Source organism: Podarcis vaucheri (assembly GCF_965113315.1).
Source record: "Podarcis vaucheri genome assembly, chromosome: 12".
Classification (NCBI taxonomy): Eukaryota; Metazoa; Chordata; class Lepidosauria; order Squamata; family Lacertidae; genus Podarcis; species Podarcis vaucheri.
The window spans coordinates 60766930-60789195 of NC_138750.1; the positions used below are offsets into that span (position 1 = coordinate 60766930).

Genomic DNA, 22266 nt, shown 5'->3' on the forward strand with positions numbered 1-22266 from the left:
AGGCGGGGCTAGAAGCTTCCGGCGCGTCTTTCTCTCTCTCTCTGTCTCTTTCTCTGTGTCCCCCCCCCTCCCTCCCTCGTCGGGCTGAGGCGAAGAAAGGGGCCGGCCTCGTCCGGGTTACGGTGGCCGGGCGGGGCCAGGCGGCGCCCGAAGCGAAAGCGAGGAGAAGGAGGGCTGGCTGCCCCTGCCTCTCTCCCTCCCTCCCTCCCTCCCTCCTCCGCCTCTGCGCGCGCGGCGGGCGCCGGTCCCGGCCGGACCCGGGGCTTGGCAGGAAGGCAGGAAGGCAGGCAAGATGCTGGAAGCGGCCGGGCCGGACCCGGAGCTGGACCCGGAGGACCTGGTGCACTTCTCGGTGGGGGACCTGCCCAGCCGGGGCTACGGGGTGATGGGCGAGATCCGGAGGCAGGGGAAGCTCTGCGACGTCACCCTCAAGGTAGCGCCTCAGGCGGGGGGGAGGGGAGAAAATGGGGGGGGGTCTTTTCTCTGAGGGAGATTTGTGTGTGTGGGGGGGGTCTTTTCCATGAAGGGGAGGAGGGAGATGTGGGGGCTGGCCCTTGGGGGAGGAGAGAGGGATTGGGGGCTTTCCCTGGGGGGGGTGAGGTGTGATGGGGGTCCCTGAGAGGGGAGGGGGAGAGATGGGAGTCTTTTCCCTGAGGGAGATTTGTGGGGTGGGGGGTCTTTTCAATGAAGGGGAGGAGGGAGATGTGGGGGCTGGCCCTTGGGGGAGGAGAGAGGGATTGGGGGCTTTCCCTGGGGGGGGGGTGAGGTGTGATGGGGGTCCATGAGGGGAAGGGAGGGGGAGAGATGGGGGTCTTTTCCCTGAGGGAGATTGGGGGGGGGGCTTTTCCATGAAGGGGAGGAGGGAGATGTGGGGGCTGGCCCTTGGGGGAGGAGAGAGGGATTGGGGGCTTTCCCTGGGGGGGGTGAGGTGTGATGGGGGTCCATGAGGGGAAGGGAGGGGGAGAGATGGGGGTCTTTTCTCTGAGGGAGATTTGTGGGGGGGGGTCTTTTCCATGAAGGGGAGGAGGGAGATGTGGGGGCTGTCCCTGAGGGGGAGGGGAGAGAGATGGGGGGCTTTCCCGGGGCGGGGTGAGGTGTGGCGGGGGTCCCTGAGGGAGAATGGAGGGGGAGAGATGCGGGTCTTTTCCCTGAGGGAGAGGAGGGGGTCTTTTCCCTGAAGGGGAGGGGGCAATTGTGGGGGCTGGCCCTGAGGGGGAAGAGAGAGAGATGGGGGGCTGTCCCTGGGGGGTGAGGTGTGGCGGGGGTCCCTGAGGGGGAAGGGAGGGGGAAAGATGCGGGGTCTGCCCCTGATAGGGAGGGGAAGCAGTGGGGGGGGGTCTGGTCAGCATTTTGCCCCCCCTCAACGAGGAGAGTATTAATAAATGAGGCAGACCGAACTGGTTTTCCAGCACACGTGTTGCGCCTTTATGGAAGGTAATCTTGAGTCACAGGGTTGTAAGGGGGGGGTCCCCCAGGAGTCATCTAGCCCGGCCCCCCAGCAACACAGCTGCAAGAAACCTCGCTGTGAGCCGACCTGAGACTGATATTGTAGGCGGTGATGATACACACATAAAACAAGCAGCAATATGCGCTTATTGTCTGTTCAAGCAGCACTCAAAAAAGTGGCTTTTTGGGGGGTGGGAAACGACAAATATACGCCATTGGAAGCGGCGTTGAACAGTGTCAGGGCCAACAGCAAGCAATGTGTTGTGTTCGCTGCGCTCTCTCCGGTAGCGTTTATTCGGCTTATTTTATGGATCCCCACCCCCCCATAAAAGGTCGCTTTTGCTATGGCAGCCAAGGGAAGACTGTCACTTCCCTGTAAGCAGCTGGAAATCGGGATTTTATGGAAGGAGGGCCTGTTGAAGAAGAAAAACCATATAGGAAAGCTGGTGGATGTGATTTGGGGTGGGGTGGGGGGTAGGCAGTAGCAGGAGGGGTCGCCTTGCCCTTGAATCTCCAGGTCAGTTTTCCCCAACAGTTTGCCATCCTTGTGCTGTTGGATTCCAGCTCCCATCAGCCCCAGCTCCCATGGCTATAGGTTGGGGGTAGCCTTCAAAGGGGACGCGGGTGGCGCTGTGGGTTAAACCACAGAGCCTAGGACTTGCCGATCAGAAGGTCGGCGGTTCGAATCCCCGCAATGACGGGGTGAGCTCCCGTTGCTCGGTCCCTGCTCCTGCCAACCTAGCAGTTCGAAAGCACGTCAAAGTGCAAGTAGATAAATAGGTACCACTCTGGCGGGAAGGTAAACGGTGTTTCCGTGCGCAGCTCTGAAGCGGCTTAGTCATGCTGGCCACATGACCCGGAAGCTGTATGCCGGCTCCCTTGGCCAGTAAAGCGAGATGAGCACCGCAATCCCAGAGTCGGCCACGACTGGACCTGATGGCCAGGGGTCCCTTTACCTTTACCTTTTAGCCTTCAAAGGCTGCCTTACTGTCAGTCGGGAGGGCCAGAGGTGTGCTTTAAGAGAGAAGATGCAGCAAGTTGGGACTAAGGCAGTCCCTCCCACCTAAAGGAAATGCAGGTATATTTGGCATCCCTGAGTGGTGTAACCCTGACGGGTAGAGGGGCTGCAGGGAAGAAGTGGGGTTTGGGATCAGATTGGGACTGGGAAACGGGTAGAGCCCAAGTAGCAAAAAGCTGCAGTTGAGGGCGATACTACAAAGCCCATGTTTTTGTTCAGGTTAAAGAGTCCTGTTCAGCATTTGTTTGTTTGAAGGTATTATAATGAGGTAGCAGCACCTTGTTTGGGGAGCTTCTCATCCTGGGTTTGCCCTTTGATTATAATCCAGCAGAGGATAACTTCGGTCCCAATTATTAGGAGTAACCACTTTTGCATAGCATTGCCCTTTAGTCATTGCAAGCTGTGCAACCTCTCAGGAATGTGTTCCAGGTTGCCCAATGGGGTTTTGAAGCCTAGGTTGCCGGTGACAGCAGTGCTTCCTAGCCAGTCCTGGCTTTAACGTTTTGTGGGTGGTCCGTGTGTAAATTGGATTTCGGCATCGGCCCAGCTTGTGGTGTTCCACCTCCTGCATGCAAATTGCAGCTGCACGCTCTCCTCACAGGAGAAGCAACCCAAGGACTGAATGACTCATGGAATGAATCCTTCTTCCCGGTTTGGCATGTGGCTGCTGTGAAGCAGATTGGCAGCGGTGGTTTGGCAAAGGGCATCATCAAAGGCTCTCATCCTTCTTTAAAGTTGGGATGCTCCAGCGTTGCAATCCTCCGGAAGTCCAGAAAACATTATCTGATCTTCCCTTTTAGGCCTCCTACACAGTTTCAACAAGCATTATAGCATTAAAAACTTGCCCTGCTGGGACTGACCCAGGGTCTAATTAATTCAGCAGTTCTGTTTCCAGCAATGAGGATATGATGGCATCAGCCTTTCCCCATCTGTGTTCTCACAGCATCCTGTATTCAGAGAAATGCTCACTTTAATAATAATAATAATAATAATACATTTTATTTATACCCCGCCCTCCCCAGCCAAGACCGGGCTCAGGGCGGCTAACAACCAATAATAAAAACAAGTTGATTAAAATACAACATTAAAACATTAGGATGCAGGCTCTTCACAGGAGGAGAAAGGACAAAGAAAGAGGGGGAGGGAATCAAACTGATTCTAAGCCAAAGGCCAGGTGGAACAACTCTGTCTTACAGGCCCTGCGGAAATAAATCAGATCCCGCAGGGCCCTGGTCTCATGAGACAGAGCGTTCCACCAGGCCGGGGCCAGTGTTGAAAAGGCCCTGACTCTGGTTGAGGCTAATCTAACTTCCTTAGGGCCCGGGACCACTAGGGTGTTGCTATTTATGGACCTTGAGGCTCTCCGTGGGGCAGACCAGGAGAGGCGGTCCCGTAGGTACGAGGATAAATGATGCCCTGGGGGATACCAGGACCTCTTACCCGTAGGTACGAGGGATATATAGAGGTCCCAATCTAAGCTAGTATGTTTTATCGTCACTAAGGCTTATCCTTCGTGAGCCTGTTTCCGACCTTCCTCAGTCTTAAGGGTACCAGATTGAAGGCAAGTTCAGTCCCTTTTTTAAAAAGCAGGCATAACCTGTTGCCTCCTATATCAGGGATGGGGAGTCTCTGGCCCTCTGCATGTTGCTGAACTGCAGCTTCCCTCAGCCTCAGCAAGCATGTTCACTGACTAGGGATGATGGGAGTTGTAGTTCACAACATCTGGAGGGCCACAGGTTTCCCTGTCCCCTGTTTAAATCCATATTTTTTGGGGGGTGGATAGGTTTATTAGGTACAGAAAACCAGTCTCCCACCACAATGCACTTAAAATCCAGACAGCTCCATATGGCTATCCCTCAGCTGTCATCTAACATCAGCTGTGCCATATGGCAGTAGCCCGATGAGAGATGGGGAGCAGGGTCCACCTTCATCAGCTCCACAGAGACACTAGCTGTTGCTGGCTCCTCCTCCCGCTGAACCATTTCCATTCAAGATGGTCATTGCAAGAAGTTCCTAACATTAAGACCAGTTGCCCGACTGCATTCTCCCTCCCTCCTCACTCCATTTGCCTTGTGCGTCATGCCTTTCAGAAGGTTAGCCTGTGGGCAAGAACTGTCTTGTTCATTATTGATCATAATATTAAAGCTCTTTTGGCCGAAGAGCGGTGGTACAAAATGTTTTAAATGAATGACAATCCCCAACCTCATTTAACCCACCATTTCCCTACCCCTGAACTAGATAGAGAAGTCCTGTAATATCTGAATGAAATGTTCAGGTTTTAGTGGGTTTCTGAGAAGGGAATGTTCATTGCTGAACAAATCTTTCTTTGTGCGCATGGTTTGTTCGCAGAGCACACGGACCCCTTATTGCAGAGGTTTTCAACCTTTCTGAGTCCACGGCTCCCTTGACCAACTGCATTCTTTCTGTGGCAACCCTGCGGGGCTCAGGAGCCCAGTTATATCACCCTTTGCTTGCAGACCCGGAGCTTCTCACCCTTTTTCAAACACCCTCCCTAGTCCATTCCCAACAGTAGGGGCTGGCAGACTGGCTGGCTGGGCTCCCTCGACCGCTTGCTTACTCTGAGGCCACCTCAGCTCCTGGCAACCAGCACCCCCTGACCAGCCCCAGAGGCACCATTCACCTGGGGAGCTTGTAGCCAGGGCTGCTGCAACAAACAGCTGTGTAAGCCTTTGGGTGGCAGAGGCGCAAGAGGGCATCAGAGGGAGGGAGGGAAGGAAAGAAGGACAGAGGGTTGCCTGCGACACCTCTGAGCATCATTCAAGGCACCCCAGGGTGCCACGGCACACTGGTTGAAAACCACTGCCTTGTTGAATAATGGTTATAATTTGGGGGTGCTATAAAAATAATTGTGGAGCAGAAGTATTGTGGCAAGTATTTTCTGCTGTTCCAAATATCTCCTTTCTCTCTCATGGTCATTTAAAGAAACATTTTTTCAATGCACTTGTGATCAAGTTGTTTGCTCAGCATTTCCTCCCCTTGATATTCGGAACACAGCAGACTTTGCACAGAATGAGGGAGAGACCTTCCTTTCCTGTCCTCTAGGACACATTGTCCTCCTTCCCACTTAGCAGGCCGACCCCGAGGGAAAGCAAACGTCATTACTCTCAGGAGACTCTCTCAAGCAGGTATAGCTGACAGTGGAATAATTTTCCTTAATCTGGTACAAAGCAGTCAACATTTCTTGGCAGAGCCTTGGAGAAGCCTGAAAAACTGTGTGGAAGATCTGCCCAACAGGACAAGGTTTTTGGCAGCTTGTTTGTATTACATTCAGCATATTGAACTCTAAGCAAGCATTACTAGGACAGGTAAAAGATGAAGAAGATCTGGAATAATTCTCGGTCAGGGGTTCCAAAACTGTGATCCACTAACCGTCAGTGGTCCACGAACTTTATTCAGGTGCTCTGTGGGTGTGTGACTGAGGATGGTCTGTTGCATTAAAAATCTTGAGTTTTAATCATATTCTAATTGCTTCTTGCATTGTATTTTATTGTGTTACATTTTAGAATCTATGGAGTACAATAAAATCATATAAAAGTGAAGTATGCTATAAAAATACCATTCAGAATCATAGAGCACCTGGCACAGAGCATTACAATTGCTGCACTGGGCACAAAAGCCATTATTAAGTGCTTTGCTAAGACCCTCAGCCGTTTTCAAGTGGTCTGGGGGCGGGGAGTTTGGGAACCATTGTTCTAAGCCACTTGCTCGAATGGGCATTTCACTAACAATACATTGAGCTGTGTAGGCAGAATTGGAGGAGGAAGCAGGATTCTGTGCACTTGGTGATGGATATAAGCAGCTGTTGTGAATAATACCAGCTAGCAGTGCTATGCTGTGTCTTCTCCTTCCTGTCTTCATTGACCCTTCTGCCCGAGGGCTGCTGCTTAATGCAGTTTTGGGCTCTCAGACTCTGAGTGAGTCACAAATGGCAGTCTATATTGGAGAGAGGTTGTGCTGCTTGGGCTGGCTTCATAGCGATTAGTCACAACATTTTCCCCCCAGTAAGCAAGACCAGAGAGGGCAAGTGTTGTTGGACTACAACTCCCATCATCTCAGGCCATAGGCCTGGCTGGTTAGAACTGGCAAGCGTTGAAATTCAACATCTGGGTGTCAGTAAAGTCCCAGCTCGTGGTATAAGGAAAATTATGTATACATGTATCTTATCACAACACGGGTGGTGCTGTGGGTTAAACCCAGAGCCTAGGGCTTGCCGATCAAAAGATCAGTGGTTCGAATCCCCATGACGGGGTGAGCTCCCATTGTTCAGTCCCTGCTCCTGCCAACCTAGCAGTTCGAAAGCACGAAGTGCAAGTAGATAAATAGGTACCGTTCTGACGGGAAGGTAAACGGCATTTCCGTGCGCTGCTCTGGTTCGCCAGAAGTGGCTTAGTCATGCTGGCCACGTGACCCGGAAGCTGTACGCCGGCTCCCTCAGCCAATAAAGCGAGATGAGCGCCGCAACCCCAGAGTTGTCCGCGACGGGACCTAACGGTCAGGGGTCCCTTTACCCTTTACCTGTCTTATCACCAAAACCAATTTGGGTTCAAATTGTTGAATGTCAGCTGACATTCACTGCAAGTATTACTTATTTTTATAACCTGAGATCACTTGCCTTTCATTTTAGTGCAGCAACAACTGGGACTGGTTTTTCCTCTCTAAGCCCTTCCCTTTTGTTTGTCACAATTGGATTTTCATTCTCAAGATTTCAACTTGTGACGGCTCCTAAACGTTTCCATATTTATGAATCAATACAGCTGTTACGTTTCTATTTGGAGGTATTGAATTACTATGATCTGGCCTTCTGCTTCTCCTCTCCACGCCCCCGTTCCTTCTTCAGAGGATATACAGTAATAGCATTACAGGATTACAAATCCATAATTTTAAGCAATTGGTAATGTAACCAACCAGATGTACGGGATATCAATTTTTTCACATATATGCTGGAGTTTTCAGGGTGGGAGGTGTCACAGAATAGCACCTGCTCAAAGGTATTATACCCAAGCAATCCTGATCCACAGTCGCACCCCCCCACCAAAAAAAAAAACCCCAGCTCCAGAGAGGTTCGGAGTGGAGAGGACTCTCAGAACAAGGTTGGAAGGTGCCATGGTGGAGGCTGTGGGAAGGAGAAAGACTCTGGTGGCTTCAGCTAAGTAGAATACAAAAGGGAGAATTTCTCCTTTAACTAAACTCATGCTTGTGAAACTGCAACTGGAACAGAAACCTACTTCGGTGCTGAATGAAACCTATAGTTAGGGAAAGTGGGGTTGGTGAAAACGAATGCACTACCAAAAATTCTTGTTTTCTCTTCTGTTGAACATTCTGTAATGAGTGGTGTGACTGTCTTGAAAAGAAAAAAATTCCTTCCAGTAGCACCTTAAAGACCAACTAAGTTTTTTTGGTCACATCTGTTTGGATTCTGTGGCGGAAGCAGTCAATGTACAAGTCCAGTGTGGTATTGCGTCCATCAGGAGGGGTCCATGTGGAGTCCCTTTTTGTGTAACACTTTTTCAGTGGTAGTTGGTGGTCAGTGTTCTGTTGGGAGGGTGGTTGTTGTTCTCCAGTGGGTTGAGAGGTGTTGTGTTGTGAAGTTGTTGTTTGTTCTGATTTGTCTTGTTGTTGTGTGTGTTGAAAATACTCCTTCAGGCGTAAACGGCGGAAAAATGCTTCCAAGTCCCCGTAGAACTGAATCATGTGTGGGGATTTGGCAGGGCAGAATGACAGTCCATGTGAAAGGACTGATTCCTCGGCTGGGCTGAGTGCTTGCTGTGAGAGATTGACAATATTGTTGATCTTGTTTAAGGTGCTACTGGAAGGAATTTTTTTATTTTGACTATGGCAGACCAACATGGCTACCTATCTGTCTTGAAAAGCTGTCAGTAGGGAATAAGCTATTTTTTTTTGTTTGTTTCCTTTTTGTGGGAGATTGGGAAGACCACCTACTGTTGTTTCTGAAACTAAACTAGGCTTTGGAGCGAAACTTCCTTGGTGTCTCTAAATCATGCATTTTAAACGCAGATACCTGAATGCTCATCATTTTAGGAGTGTAATGGTAGTGATGTCTATCTGCTCCAACAAGGGGATGGTATGGAGAAGCATACATTTGCCGTGTAAAACATATGTGTGTGATATCCTGTGATCTTGTAGGATATATCAGATATTGAGGTGTCAGTTGAGAGGGCAGAAAAGTACCCAAAGGGGAAGAACTCCCTTTTTGCACTATCTAGGGTCCCCGTCCCTTGCTGTGTTCCTATAAGATGTTTCAGGATGGTAGCTCCAAACCTGAAGAACTAGCGTGATAGGAATATAAGAAGCTTCCTCAAACCAGGTCGTGCTTTTGGCTCACCTCGCCTGACACTGCCTGTTCTGACTGGCAGCAGTTCATGAGAGCATCTGTCAGAGAGAGGGGTCTTAGCCACCATCTCCTACCTAAGATGATTTTATATGGAGACGCCAGAGATTGAACTAGGAAGAAACACGTGCTGTACCACAGATCTCTTTATAAATGATGATCTGGGTAGCAGCACAACATCTCTGGATGGAGCCCTTGCTTTCATAGAGATTGTAACGTGTGAATGAACCAAAACTTACCGTATTTTTTGCTCCATAAGGCGCACCGGACCATAGGGCGCACCTAGTTTTTAAAGGGGGAAATCAAGGGGGGAAAATCTTATTCCCCCCCCCAGCCCCAAAGAGCAGCGTACAGGCTGCGCGCAGCCTGTTCACTTCTCCCAGAGCTTCTGGGACTGCCAGGGGAAGCCCAGGTCCCCCCCCCCAAAAGAGCAAAGAAGCCAAGACAGCAAGCAGAATCCATCCCGCTCGCTGTTTTGGCTTCCTCTTTAGCCGCGTGCAAACTCTCCCTGCCGGAGGGGTTGCACGCGGCTATGGCACAAGCCAAGACAGTGAGCGGGATGGATCCCGCTCGCTGTTTTGGGTTCGTCTTTAGCTGTGCGCAACCTCTCCAGCTGGGAGAGGCTGCGCGGGGCTAAGGAAGCCATAGCTGCGTGCAGCCTCTCCCTGCCGGAGGGGCTGCGCGCGGCTATCCCTGAAGCCTTCCGAGCGCCGCGCAAGTTCCCACTGCGCTCCTCAGGCTTCGGGTTCCTTTTGCTGAAGCTGGAAGAGCAAGACTCTCCTGGCTTCAGCGAAAGGAACCTGAAGCCTCCGGAACACAGCAGGAACTTGCGCTGCGCTCCGAAGGCTGTAGGCGGCTATCCCTGAAGCCTGGAGAGTGAGAGGGGTCGGTGCGCACTGACGCCTCTCGCTCTCCAGGCTTCAGCGAAAGCAACGCGAAGTGTGGTGGGAGCGCTCCCTCTGCGCTTCAGAGGCTTCGCATTGCTATCGCTGAAGCCAAGGAGCCTGCATTCGGTAATCAGCAAGGTGATGTGGCTGTCTATATGTGCATCAGAGTCACTCTAAAAGCCCCCGTTGTCAATCTATTTGTTACCCTAGGAGATCAATTTACTGAATTTACAAGCTGAAATTTTCAACCCGGCCCTGTACATGGCGGGTTCCTAAAACCTTCCTACTCCGAGGAAATTGAAATAAGCATCCAGGAATTTGGGCCACTACTCCAGACCAGGACTGAGGTCCTTACCTCAGAGGCTTGTTATGAAGTAAAAAAAAACATGAATGCGTTAATCACATTTGGTTTTGCCCTTCCTCCGAGGAGTATAGGAGACTTTAGATGAGATCATTCTCCTATAAATTAGGCGGTAGACTTGGGGAATCTGAAATTCTTGTATGCATTCTGCCAGCTACGTGTTAGTTGATCTTGAACCAGTTTTTTCTCTCTCTTTCTCTTTGTCTAACAGGCCTCACAGGGTGACTTTAAATTAAGGGAGGGGGGCAAGGAGAGCTGTGCGCACCCCCCTCCCCAAATCTCATGGAGAACAGGGTCAATAAAAATGGGGAAAAACAACCAAAGAGACTATTTTCCATTTTAAACGATATTCCACAGAGCTTGAATCAAGGATATGCTGTTAAACTTGCAGCATCTAAAGAGATGCTTTGTTGTTGTTGTTTAGTTGTGTCATTTAGTTGTGTCTAACTCTTTGTGACCCCCTGGACCAGAGCACACCAGGCACTCCTGTCTTCCACTGCCTCCCGCAGTTTGATCAAACTCATGCTGGTAGCTTCGAGAACACTGTCCCACCATCTCGTCCTCTGTCGTCCCCTTCTCCTTGTGTCCTCCATCTTTCCCAGCATCAGGGTCTTTTCCAGGGAGTCTTCTCTTCTCATGAGGTGGCCAAAGTCTTGGAGCCTCAGCTTCAGGGTCTGTCCTTCCAGTGAGCACTCAGGGCTGATTTCATTCAGAATGGAGAGGTTTGATCTTCTTGCAGTCCATGGGACTCTCAAGAGTCTCCTCCAGCACCAGAATTCAAAAGCATCCATTCTTCGGCGATCAGCCTTCTTTATGGTCCAGCTCTCACTTCCATACATCACTACTGGGAAAACCATAGCTTTAACTGTACGGACCTTTGTTGGCAAGGTGACGTCTCTGCTTTTTAAGATGCTTAAATAAACCAAAAACCCTACATAATACTGGTGGCTCTGTTTATAACATTTTCCTGACTCCTGTTTGATGCTTGTCAAAGCTCTACCAAATTCCAGGGCCTTAATAGCTTACTTCTGAGAACAGGTGTGCCCTTGGCCATCAGTACGTGGAGTAGGACGAGTCCGTAACTCAAGTCAAGAGTCCCAGAGGGCCTGCTTAACAAAAGGGCTTAAGAGGCCTTACAAAATTGAGATTGCCTTCTGCCAGGGGCCATGCTTTCAGCCAGGCAGCCTGACATATTTATGGCACCTGCAGCGTTCTGTGGAAGGCTTTATTGGGAGTTATTAATATTCAGGTGTGGGTGTGTGCAGGGGAGAAGCAGCCTCTCATTAAACTGGCGCCGAGTGCTATAAAGGGAAAGCTTTGTACATCCTGTTTCCGAAAGTGGATCTGAGCAGGCAGGTGGCTGCGCTCGCACATTCCTCGCAAAGTGTCTCATTGCCATGAAACGACATCGCAATCAGAAAAACCTACTAAAATCTCAAAGGTGAAACACGGGCTTCTTCTGTGTGCCTACTACATACAGGGGTCTATAAGCATTAGCTTAGTTTACTAGCTGGGCATTATTTGTGGCAGTTTCTGGATATTTCTGTTTCAGGCGTCAGATTTGTGCCTTTGAAGACGGTTCGGAAACTGCATCTCTGGCAGAATTCGTCAGCCAGGTTGCTGACCGGGGCAAGACGGTTTGAGCATATTACACCAATCCGGACCCATCTGCACTGGCTGCCCATTAGCTTCCGGGCCCAATTCAAAGTGCTGCTTTATAAAGCCTTAAACAACTCAGGAACGCGATCCCTCCAAGACAGCCTCTCTCTATATGAACTGACCCAGAGATCATCATCTAAGGCCGTCCTTTGTGTGCCTCCTCTTCGGAAGGTCCAGAGGGTGGCAACATGAGAACGGGGCCTTTTCTCCAGTGGCTCCCCATCTGTGGAATTCTCTTCCCAGGGAGGTTTGCCTGGTGCCTTCATTATTCACCTTTAGGCGCCAGGCAAAGATGTTCCTCTTTAACCAGGCCTTTTAAATGTGTTGTGGGCGAAGGGATCATCAGTTTGTTCTTATTTTTATTATGCATTTTGCGATTTTTTAATATTGTAATTTTATGTTGTGAGCTATGAGACCTTTGGGTATAGAGTGGTATACAGATTTAAAATAATATAATAATAATAATGATGATGATGATGTCAAGACTGCAGAAGAGCATTGCTGGCAAATGAGAGCACATACAGTAGTGCCCCGCAAGACGAATGCCTCGCAAGACGGAAAACTCGCTAGATGAAAGAGTTTTCCATTTTGGAGGTGCTTCACAAAACGAATCTCCTATGGGCTTGCTTCGCAAGACGAAAATGTCTTGCAAGTTCCTGCTGGGTTTTTTCCCCTTCCCCCCTTTTTCTAAGCCGCTAAGCTGATCCGATCAGCAGATAAGCCGCTAAAAGCAGCTAAAAGCCGCTAATAGCACTAAGCCGCTTGTCAGCTGATCTGATCAGCAGATAAGCCGCTAAAAGCCTCTAATAGCGCTAATCCGCTAATCCTTCAATGGGCTTGCTTCGCAAGATGAAAAAAACCGCTAGACGAAGAGAATCACAGAACGGATTCTTTTTGTCTTGCGAGGCACCACTGTATCTCATTGGAAGACAGAGCAGGCGAATGAGCCTGTGAAATTGCGGCTGATATTTTTAGGTCCTGTAGTAGTGTAGTCTGAGTAGAGATGGGGAAGAAATTGGCACCAAGGCTTGTTTCAGAGGTTTGTCCCTGTATTTGTATCTACGTTAGATATTGTCTTGCTGCTGCTGTACATTGAGTCAAACCATTGGTTCATCTCAATGTTGTCAACACTGATTCCCCACCCCAGAGAGGCTCTCCAGGCTTTCAGGCAAGGATCTCTCCCAGCCGTATCTGGAGGTGCCAGTGATTCAATTGAGGGTTCTTCTGCGAGCCAAGCTCATATTCTGCTGCTCAGCTGTGGCCATCCTCCGAGCCGATATTTGCCCCGTACATCTCTGCCCATATTCTGCAGACAGCAGCAAGGAGTTTTACAACATACTGTTCCGGAATTGCTTTATTGGACTAGTAATACATTTTATTAAACACACCCAGATGGCACTCACAAGCGAGCTTTCCATCACAGACGCTGAAAATAGCACGTTGGCACAAATGTTTCTGCATGGAATGTTAATGAAATGCTCGTATGTCAACAGTAGGTTTGAGATCCTGCTATAGGTTATTTCCTGGTGCCAGTCAATCTGAAGTTTGTTCTCTTCAGCACTGTGGTGGCAGTAGCTCTCAACATGTAAAAAAAAAAGGCTTTTCCTGGGGGCTCGCTCTGCAATCTGCTACAGATGGCTTGGGCACCTTGCCAAACCTCTTATTTTTCCTGCCATCATCTTGGAATGTGTGTTTGATAAAACCAGGGAAGAGAAGTGGATTCTGAGCTCACCTGAACGGAGTAGCTTCGACTGGAACTGAACCGTCCTAGCCACATACCTTTTCCCCACTTTCCCCCGTTGCTCACCCCACTGCTTGTGTTTATACATCAACACAACTTGGCATCCTTTATGCCTAAGAATGTGGGCACAGGTGGTGCCAAAGATTTTGCTCAGAGCAAACCCGAGAGAATGTTGTTTTGACTGAGAGAGAAAGGTGCAAATCCAAGCCTTAGCACTTCCCACTCAGAGCTGACATATGAAATGTTCAAGCTAGAGAGTAACGCTCATGACTCGAGCTTTCCCTTCTTACACCATCCTTCATCCCACTACAATTAGGGTGTAACGCCTTCTGAGGATGCTGAGTCCTAGAGCCACATGAAAGAGACGTTCACCCATAGGTACCAAACTGACAATCTTAATTCCGGCTAGGGATTCATCCAGCCCAGCCTTTCACATGATGAATTCTGCATATAAGTTAAATAAGCAGGGAGACAGTATACAGCCTTGCCGTACTCCTTTCCCAATTTTGAACCAATCAGTTGTTCCACATCCAGTTCTAACTGTAGCTTCTTGTCCCACATAGAGATTTCTCAGGAGACAGATGAGGTGATCAGGCACTCCCATTTTTTTAAGAACTTGCCATAGTTTGCTGTGGTCGACACAGTCAAAGGCTTTTGCATAGTCAATGAAGCCAAAGTAGACGTCTTTCTAGCTTTCTCCATAATCCAGCGCATGTTTGCAATTTGGTCTCTGGTTCCTCTGCCCCTTCGAAATCCAGCTTGCACTTCTGGGAGTTCTCGGTCCACATACTGCTTAAGCCTGCCTTGTAGAATTTTAAGCGTAACCTTGGTAGCGTGTGAAATGAGTGCAATTGTGCGGTAGTTGGAGCATTCTTTGGCACTTCCCTTCTTTGGGATTGGGATGTAGACTGATCTCCAATCCTCTGGCCACTGCTGAGTTTTCCAAACTTGCTGGCATATTGAGTGTAGCACCTTAACAGCATCTATCGTATTGTAAAAGGGGTTTGTTGTTGTTTAGTCGTGTGGAGTTGAATAAATCCTCTCTATGTGCTAAGATCCCCTCTAAGCTTAATTGCACAGTGGGGTATTTTTAGTAAGGAGAGAAGGGGAGAAAATCTAGGGGGAAGAAAAAGGAAGGTGGCAGAAAGCATTGTGAGAATTCTGGCTCCTCCTGCTCCTAGCTCAAGATCCTCCTACAACTCTCTCCCGCCACATTCATCCTTGGTACCCAGGACCCAAGGAGATGTTCCCCATCTGATGCTCTGTTTCGGTTGGCGCTCTCATGAAAGACGGAGACCCAGCAGAGTGCCCAACTTAAATAATAATAATAATAATTACTATTATTATTATTTCTACCCCGCCCATCTGGCTGGGCTTCCCCAGCCACTCTGGGCGGCTTCCCAAAAAATATTAAAATACTGTAATACATCAAACATTAGAAGCTTCCCTAAACAGGGCTGCCTTCAGATGTCTTCTAAAAGTCTGGTAGTTGTTGTTCTCTTTGACATCTTGTTTGACAACTTGCCCTTAGGTACACAGGGATCCGGTTGGGAGATCTTGCTCCTGACTTCAAGGCTCAAGTGCCGGTCAGGTGTCTCCCTTTTTGGATTCTAAAGGCAGCGTTCCAGCCATGTTCAAATGTGGCCCTCGAAAACCACAGGCAGAATGTTACCCTGGCTCTGTTCAGAATCAGGCGTGGGAATCAAGGCTAGTAAGTGATCGGCATCATGTGTGCCTAACTTCATTTCCGGGCAAAGATTTTAATTTGCGTTCTTTTTGGTTTTCATAAGCAGAGTTTGCTGGTTCTCCTTTTCTTTTTCCTTTTTAAGGGAATGCTGGAACCTGGTTGCTGGTTGCAGTGGCTCAAGGAAAACACACAGACGGCTACTTGCCATGTGATCTAACGTGTGGGTTAGGCGCTGTTATCTCGTTTTATCTGCCCAGCCTCCTCCCGTGGGGTTTTCTCAGTTTCCATAAAAGACCTTTTATGTATTTATAACATGCCTATGATATGGCTATGATATGCCAACATGTCAGATGCAAGTAGATTCTGTGTCCGTGGGGAACAGGAAACTGAGGGTGTGTCTGCTGTTATCTCTCATGGCTGCCTTATTTATCTGTGTTTCTCCCTGAGAGGAGGAGCACCACCGCTTGTGGGATTTTCAGAAGAATCTGATTAAGAGACAGTAGATTGCGCTGAGTAATTCTAATCGTAAAAGTATTGAATAGGTTATTGCTAAAGTGGCTGTTCTTGTTTCATAGAAGCTTAGGTTGTTGTGGATTCCGCTTGTGTGTACACACACAGGGATAGCTTAACGTGGTAAGCCTCCAGATGTTTTGGACTACAACTCCCATCAACCTCAGCCAGCAGGCTCATGGGAGTTGTAGTCCGGCAACATAGGGAGGGCACTGTGCTGGCTATCCCTGCAGTACCGCAGCCTCCCCCAAATCTGGTGCCCCCTGATTCCTTGGAATACAACTCCCCTCATTCCCAGCCAACATGGCTGTGCTGGCAGAGGTTGATGGGAGTTGTAGTCCAAAGCTTCAAGAGGCAGGAAAGGATGCTGTAAGCATCAGCTTTCTCGTTCTATTTATTTATTTATTATTTTTTTAAAAAATTATTGAACAAGCAGAGTCTTAAAATACATGCAATACCAGCAAACAAACATAGAAATTATTGAGAATATACATACAAAAGAACAAAAAGAAAGCAAAAAAAAGGGGGGGAGGGAAGAAAAGAAAAACAGAAAAGAAAGAAGAATAAAATTATGACTAGAGTAAAAAAAATAGTAATATCTCATATTTCAGTCCGCAAAGAAAAGAAACTTCCGACTATACCAATGTACTAATTTTCAAATAAACTATTATTTACACAGTTACACAACGTTGTTTTTTTGTTACCTTAATTTAACTTTATCTGACATGTACAGTGGTGCCCCGCAAGACGAATGCCTCGCAAGACGGAAAACCCGCTAGACGAAAGGGTTTTCCGTTTTGGAGGTGCTTCGCAAAACGAATCTCCTATGGGCTTGCTTCGCAAGACGACAATGTCTTGCGAGTTCCTGCAGGTTTTTCCCCCTCCCCCCCTTTTTCTAAGCCGCTTATCAGCTGATCCGATAAGCTGATAAGCCGCTAATAGCGCTAATCCTCTAATCCATCAATGGGCTTGCTTCACAAGACGAAAAAACCGCTAGACGAAGAGAATCACAGAACGGATTCTTTTCGTCTTGCGAGGCACCACTGTACTTTGTATTACAAGGCTAATCCAATATCTGCCAGAAAACTTTTACTATTGCAGTACCCTTTGAGTAAGCATTCTCATTTTAGACCCGCCCTTGTGCTGGCAGCCTCTCAAATTAAATATAAGGAAGATACCGACTTTTCCCACTGGTCTGGCTAGCCCGGTATTGGCCAGCTAATTGGCTCTTCAGGGTCTTGGGCAACTTGCTACCCGAGCTCCTTTTGAACATCACTGCCAGAGATGCCAAGCATTTACTCTGCCTCAGAGCTTACACCAAACGTGGACAATTATCCCATTCTGAAATGGCACATTTCCCCTTGGAACCAAATAGCCAATGTCTCTTCCCTTCTCTTTTACTGCACAGGTCGGGGACCACAAATTCAGCGCCCACCGGATTGTCTTGGCGGCCTCCATCCCTTACTTCCACGCCATGTTTACAAACGACATGATGGAGTGCAAGCAAGATGAAATTGTCATGCAGGGCATGGATCCAAGGTAATAATAATAATAATAATAATAATAATAATAATAATAATAATAATATTTATTTATACCCCGCCCTCCCCAGCCAAGGTCGGGCTCAGGGCGGCTAACAAGCAATAATAAAAACAAGTTGAATGAATACAACTTAAAAACAAGATTAAAATACATTAAAATATTGAAACATTAAAATATTAAAATGCAGCCTCATCACAGGAGGAGAAAGGAAAGAGGGGGAGGGAATCAAATTGGCTCCAAGCCAAAGGCCAAGCGGAACAACTCTGTCTTACAGGCCCTGCGGAAAGAAATCAGATCCTGCAGGGCCCTGGTCTCATGAGGCAGAGCGTTCCACCAGGCTGGAGCCAGTGTTGAAAAGGCCCTGGCCCTGATGGAGGCTAATCTAACTTCCTTAGGGCCCGGGACGTCGAGGGTGTTGCTATTTATGGACCTTGAGGCTCTCCGTGGGGCATACCGGGAGAGGCGGTCCCGTAGGTACGAGGGTCTTAGGCCGTGAAGGGCTTTAAAGGTCAAGACCAGCACCTTGAACCTGACCCTGTACTCTACCGGGAGCCAGTGCAGCTGGAAAAGCACTGGGTGAATATGCTCCCATGGCAGAGACCCCGTGAGGAGCCTCGCTGCAGCATTCTGCACCCGCTGGAGTTTCTGGGACAGCTTCAATGGCAGCCCCATGTAGAGCGAATTACAGTAGTCAAGCCTGGAGGTGACCGTCGCATGGATCACTGTGGCCAGGTCGGGGCGGGAAAGGGAAGGGACCAACTGCTTGATGGTAATCCATGGGGAGTTCCTTTTGGGGGTGCAGCAGCTTAGAAACACTGAAAAAGGGAACTGATCCTTCTCAGTTGTGGAAAAAGGTCACCCCCAAAATGAAAAATTGGAATCTCCCATTTACTACTCAATGAAAATGACTTCAAGAATTTGTCAGAAATATTGAAACCTTGCCAAAAATTGCTGGTACACTCATACCTCGGGTTGAATGTGCTTCGGGATGAGTGCATTCGTGTTGCGCTCCATGGCGACCCAGAAGTAACGGAGCGCATTACTTCCGGGTTTCGCCGCTTGCGCAGACGCTCAAAACGTGACCCGCACACATGCAGACACGCGGACACAGGTTACGTTTGCTTCTAGATGCAAACAGGGCTCCGAAACGGATCCCATTCGCATCTGGAGGTACCACTGTATTGGAGAATCGCTCGAAGCAGGAGCCATCCTTACTCCGGATACCAAGAAGTAATCAGCGCTCAGAACGCGCAATCAAAGTGACGCGGGAACTTTATGGTGCTTGTAATCAAGACAAACCACAACCTCCATTTATTCTAAACAATAAGAAGTGATATACAGAGTACAAAACATTGCACAAGTACAGTGGTACCTCGGGTTAAGTACTTAATTCGTTCCAGAGGTCCGTTCTTAACCTGAAACTGTTCTTAACCTGAAGCACCACTTTAGCTAATGGGGCCTCCCGCTGCTGCCGCCGCGCCGCCACAGCAAGATTTCTGTACTCATCCTGAAGCAAAGTTCTTAACCCGAGGTACAATTTCTGGGTTAGTGGAGTCTGTAACCTGAAGCGTATGTAACCTGAGGTACCACTGTACTAGAAAATTTGTAACCTCTGGTTTTCCTGCATTATAATCCATAATTATAATCATTACATAATTCATTATACAGTTACATATACAAAAATATGTTTTATTGATTTTTGGGTGAGTTTTTCTCCCCAAAACATTTGGAAACGGCATTTCGTTCCTTTGCTTTTAGGCAAAAGTTCATCTGACTAAGCTTACAGGAACATGAGGTTGTAAAGATGTTATAACCATAGTACGTCCCAGTTGCTGTTTTCCAGCTTATCTCTGCAATTCCAAGGACCAGAAGCGCAATGTTCTTGTTGCTGTTGAAGGCCTGGAATCCTTGGAATCTGACAAGGGCCTATCAATCAACACAGACCTTGCCCGGGGTTGAACGTTGCTGCCCCTCCCCACTGACCTTCACTCAAACACACACACACACATGTTTTGAAGTGGCTTGTAAAGTCATGTGTGTGTTTACTAACATCTCATGCTTTCCCATTCTTCTCTGGCCCATTTAGCGCACTGGAAGCTCTGATCAACTTCGCCTACAATGGGCACTTGGCAATCGACCAGCAGAACGTCCAGTCCCTGCTGATGGGGGCAAGCTTCCTGCAACTGCAAAACATCAAGGATGCCTGCTGCTCATTCCTGAGAGAGAGGTGAGGGGGAATCTCGCTGCTGTGGAATCTCGCTGCTGTGACGCTGGGTGTGCTTTTTATTTTTTTATATTTTTTATATTTTTTATTGATTTTAACAGATAGAACATATAAAACATACAAAAGAAAGCACACTACAATACTACACAACAAAAGAAAAGAAAAAACAGAAATAAAAACACACATTCTTTCTAAAGTTCATTTTAAATTTCATTATTAACTGACTTCCTCGAATCCCCTCTAACTGAATTTCATTATATCTTTTTTTATAATAATTTTTATTAATTTTAACATATAAATTATAATGCATACCACAAAACTTCACCACTTATACAATCTTTTTTTGGACTTATATCAGCACCTCTGATGATCCACCGTTTTAACCACTTCTTATGCATTTCTTAAATTTATATTGCCTTTAATTATTCTTAACTAACCATCCTGCCCTTTATCTATTTTTGAAATAGTTCCAATAATTCACCTCACAGAACTTCTTACAATGAATTTCATTATATCACCTTGTAACAGTTCTCCAAAATCATCTTTCTACTACAGTTAACTCCTTCAATCTACTATCTTCATCTCTTTTCTTACTGACTTAGATCCATATTAATATACAACATCCTTATTCTAATCCTAGGCCTATTTGGTACTTTCAGGTATTTTCTACTTCTCTTATATTACAATATTTATCTAAATCATCTTTAAATTTCTTCAAATCTTCTTGGTATTCCTCTTCTTTCTGATCGCAGATTCATCTAGTCAGGTCTGCCAGCTCCAAAAACTCCAACATCTTCATCTGCCATTCTTCTACCGTTAGTATTTCTTGAGATTTCCTTAGCGCAGGGTGTGCTTTGTGTGACTGTGTCCCTTATCCCAAGGCGGAATCGTAGGCACATCAAGATTGCAGAGATTCCGTCTGTCCTCTGCAATCCAGACCGTGTGGCATGCTACAAAGCAGGAAGTGTGTGCAAAGTAGAGATAACTCCAGATACGGAAGTGAGGCGAAATCTTCCTTGCACAGACACACACCAGGGAAAACCCGGCCGGCAGCTAGCATTTCCGGGGGCCCGCTTTGAGAAGAGCGCAAGAACGGTGGTCCACCAACTCGATTGCCATTTCCTGAAAGCAAAATCTGCTGTTGCAGCAGGTATTGAATTTCCTGAAGGCAAAATCTGTTGCTGCAGCAGATACTGCCACTGTACCAGCCCCCAGGCATGGAAGAGGTGGTCTAAGGGGCCTGGGTGGTCTTCCCCCCTCCCAACCCCTAAGACAGGCATAGGCAAACTCGGCCCTCCAGATGTTTTGGGACTACAATTCCCATCATCCCTGACCACTGGTCCTGTTAGCTAGGGATGATGGGAGTTGTAGTCCCAAAACATCTGGCGGGCCGAGTTTGCCTATGCCTGCCCTAAGAAGTCTGTTGAAGGCATGGCAGTGGGGATTTAAAGGTGTCTCCTATTTCAAAGCCTTCCCCCCAAGTTAACTTGAGTTGAGTCAAGAAACTTAAGAATACTTCGTTCGAGAGAACCACAGAGCCAGCTTAATACAAAGTTATACATTTCTGTATAATAATAATAATAATAATAATAATAATTTATTTATATCCCGCCCTCCCTAGCCAAAGCCGGGCTCAGAGCAGCTAACAACAGTAAAAATAGCACAGTTTACATAAAATCACAGTCAATTAATTGAAATCAGTTCAGAATCAAATTAATGGCAACCCTTGGGCTAGAGTTCTATGAAGATTACAGAAGGAGAGAGGGGGTCAGACTGTGCCTTGGCCAAAGGCCTGGTGGAACAGCTCTGTCTTGCAGGCCCTGCAGAAAGATGTCAAGTCCCGCAGGGCCCTAGTCTCTTGTGACAGAGCGTTCCATCAGATTGGGGCCACGGCCAAAAAAGCCCTGGCTCTGGTTGAAGCCAGCCTAACCTCCCTGTGGCCTGGACCTCCAAGATGTTTTTGTTTGAAGACCGTAAGTTCCTCTGTGAGACATACCAGGAGAGGCGGTCCCTTAGGTACGAGGGTCCTGGGCCATATAGGACTTTAAAGGTTAAAACCAGCACCTTAAACCTGACCTTGTACTCCACTGGGAGCCAGTGCAGCAGGGAGAAAAGGCAGGTTATAAATACATATATATAAATAATAATGATGATACATTTAAAGCTCAATGAGACTCAGCTCTTCTTATAAGTTGTTAGAATTGTCCTGTGCCAGCACCTTTGGATAGGTGCCCCGTTGGAGTGAGCCGAGGAGGCTACTGGAAGATGGTTTCTCATGATCAAGTCCAAACAGTTGAGCTGCCTGGAAATCTCTCTTCACCATTTTGGAACTCCCCCTCCCTTTTTTTTAAAGAAAAGACCCCGGCTCAGGGGCTGACCAACCTTGGAACCAAAAGTAGTAGTAGTAATAATAATAATAATAATAAATATTTATGCCCTGCCATCTGTCTGGGGAAATTCCCCAGCCACTCTGGGCAGCTTCCAGCAGAATATTAAAATACAATGATTCACCAAACGTTAAAAGCTTCCCTAAACAGGGCTGCCTTCAGATGTCTTCTAAAAGTCCAATAGTTGTTTACCTTCTTGACATCTGATGGGAGGGCGTTCCACAGGGCGGACACCACTACTGAGAAGGCTCTCTGCCTGCTCCCCTGTAACTTCACTTCCCATAGTGAGGGAACCACGAGAAGGCCGTCGGAGCTGGACCTCAGTGTCCGGGCAGAATAATAATATTAACAACAACAACAACAACAACAACAACAATAATAATAATTTATATACCACCATTTATCAAAACATCCCAGGGTGGTGGGAGCTTTGT

At 47.7% G+C, this 22266-nt stretch overlaps 1 protein-coding gene and 1 long non-coding RNA gene across 3 annotated transcripts in view; both read left to right on the top strand.

Annotated features, from left to right (window-relative positions):
* Window positions 1-72: 72 nt before the first annotated feature.
* Window positions 73-22266, top strand: part of KLHL18 (kelch like family member 18) — a 44167-nt gene continuing 21973 nt past the window's right edge. For both annotated transcript variants that reach the window (XM_082192425.1, XM_082192426.1), the window contains exons 1-3: window positions 73-433; window positions 17088-17218; window positions 19308-19448. In XM_082192425.1, coding sequence (XP_082048551.1) covers window positions 293-433; window positions 17088-17218; window positions 19308-19448 — 413 coding nt within the window. In that variant the 5' untranslated portion in view covers window positions 73-292. The remainder of the gene's footprint in view (window positions 434-17087; window positions 17219-19307; window positions 19449-22266) is intronic.
* Window positions 19478-21791, top strand: LOC309515451. The gene is made up of 2 exons (XR_014212486.1): window positions 19478-20595; window positions 20636-21791. It is a non-coding gene; the product is annotated as an uncharacterized lncRNA (long non-coding RNA).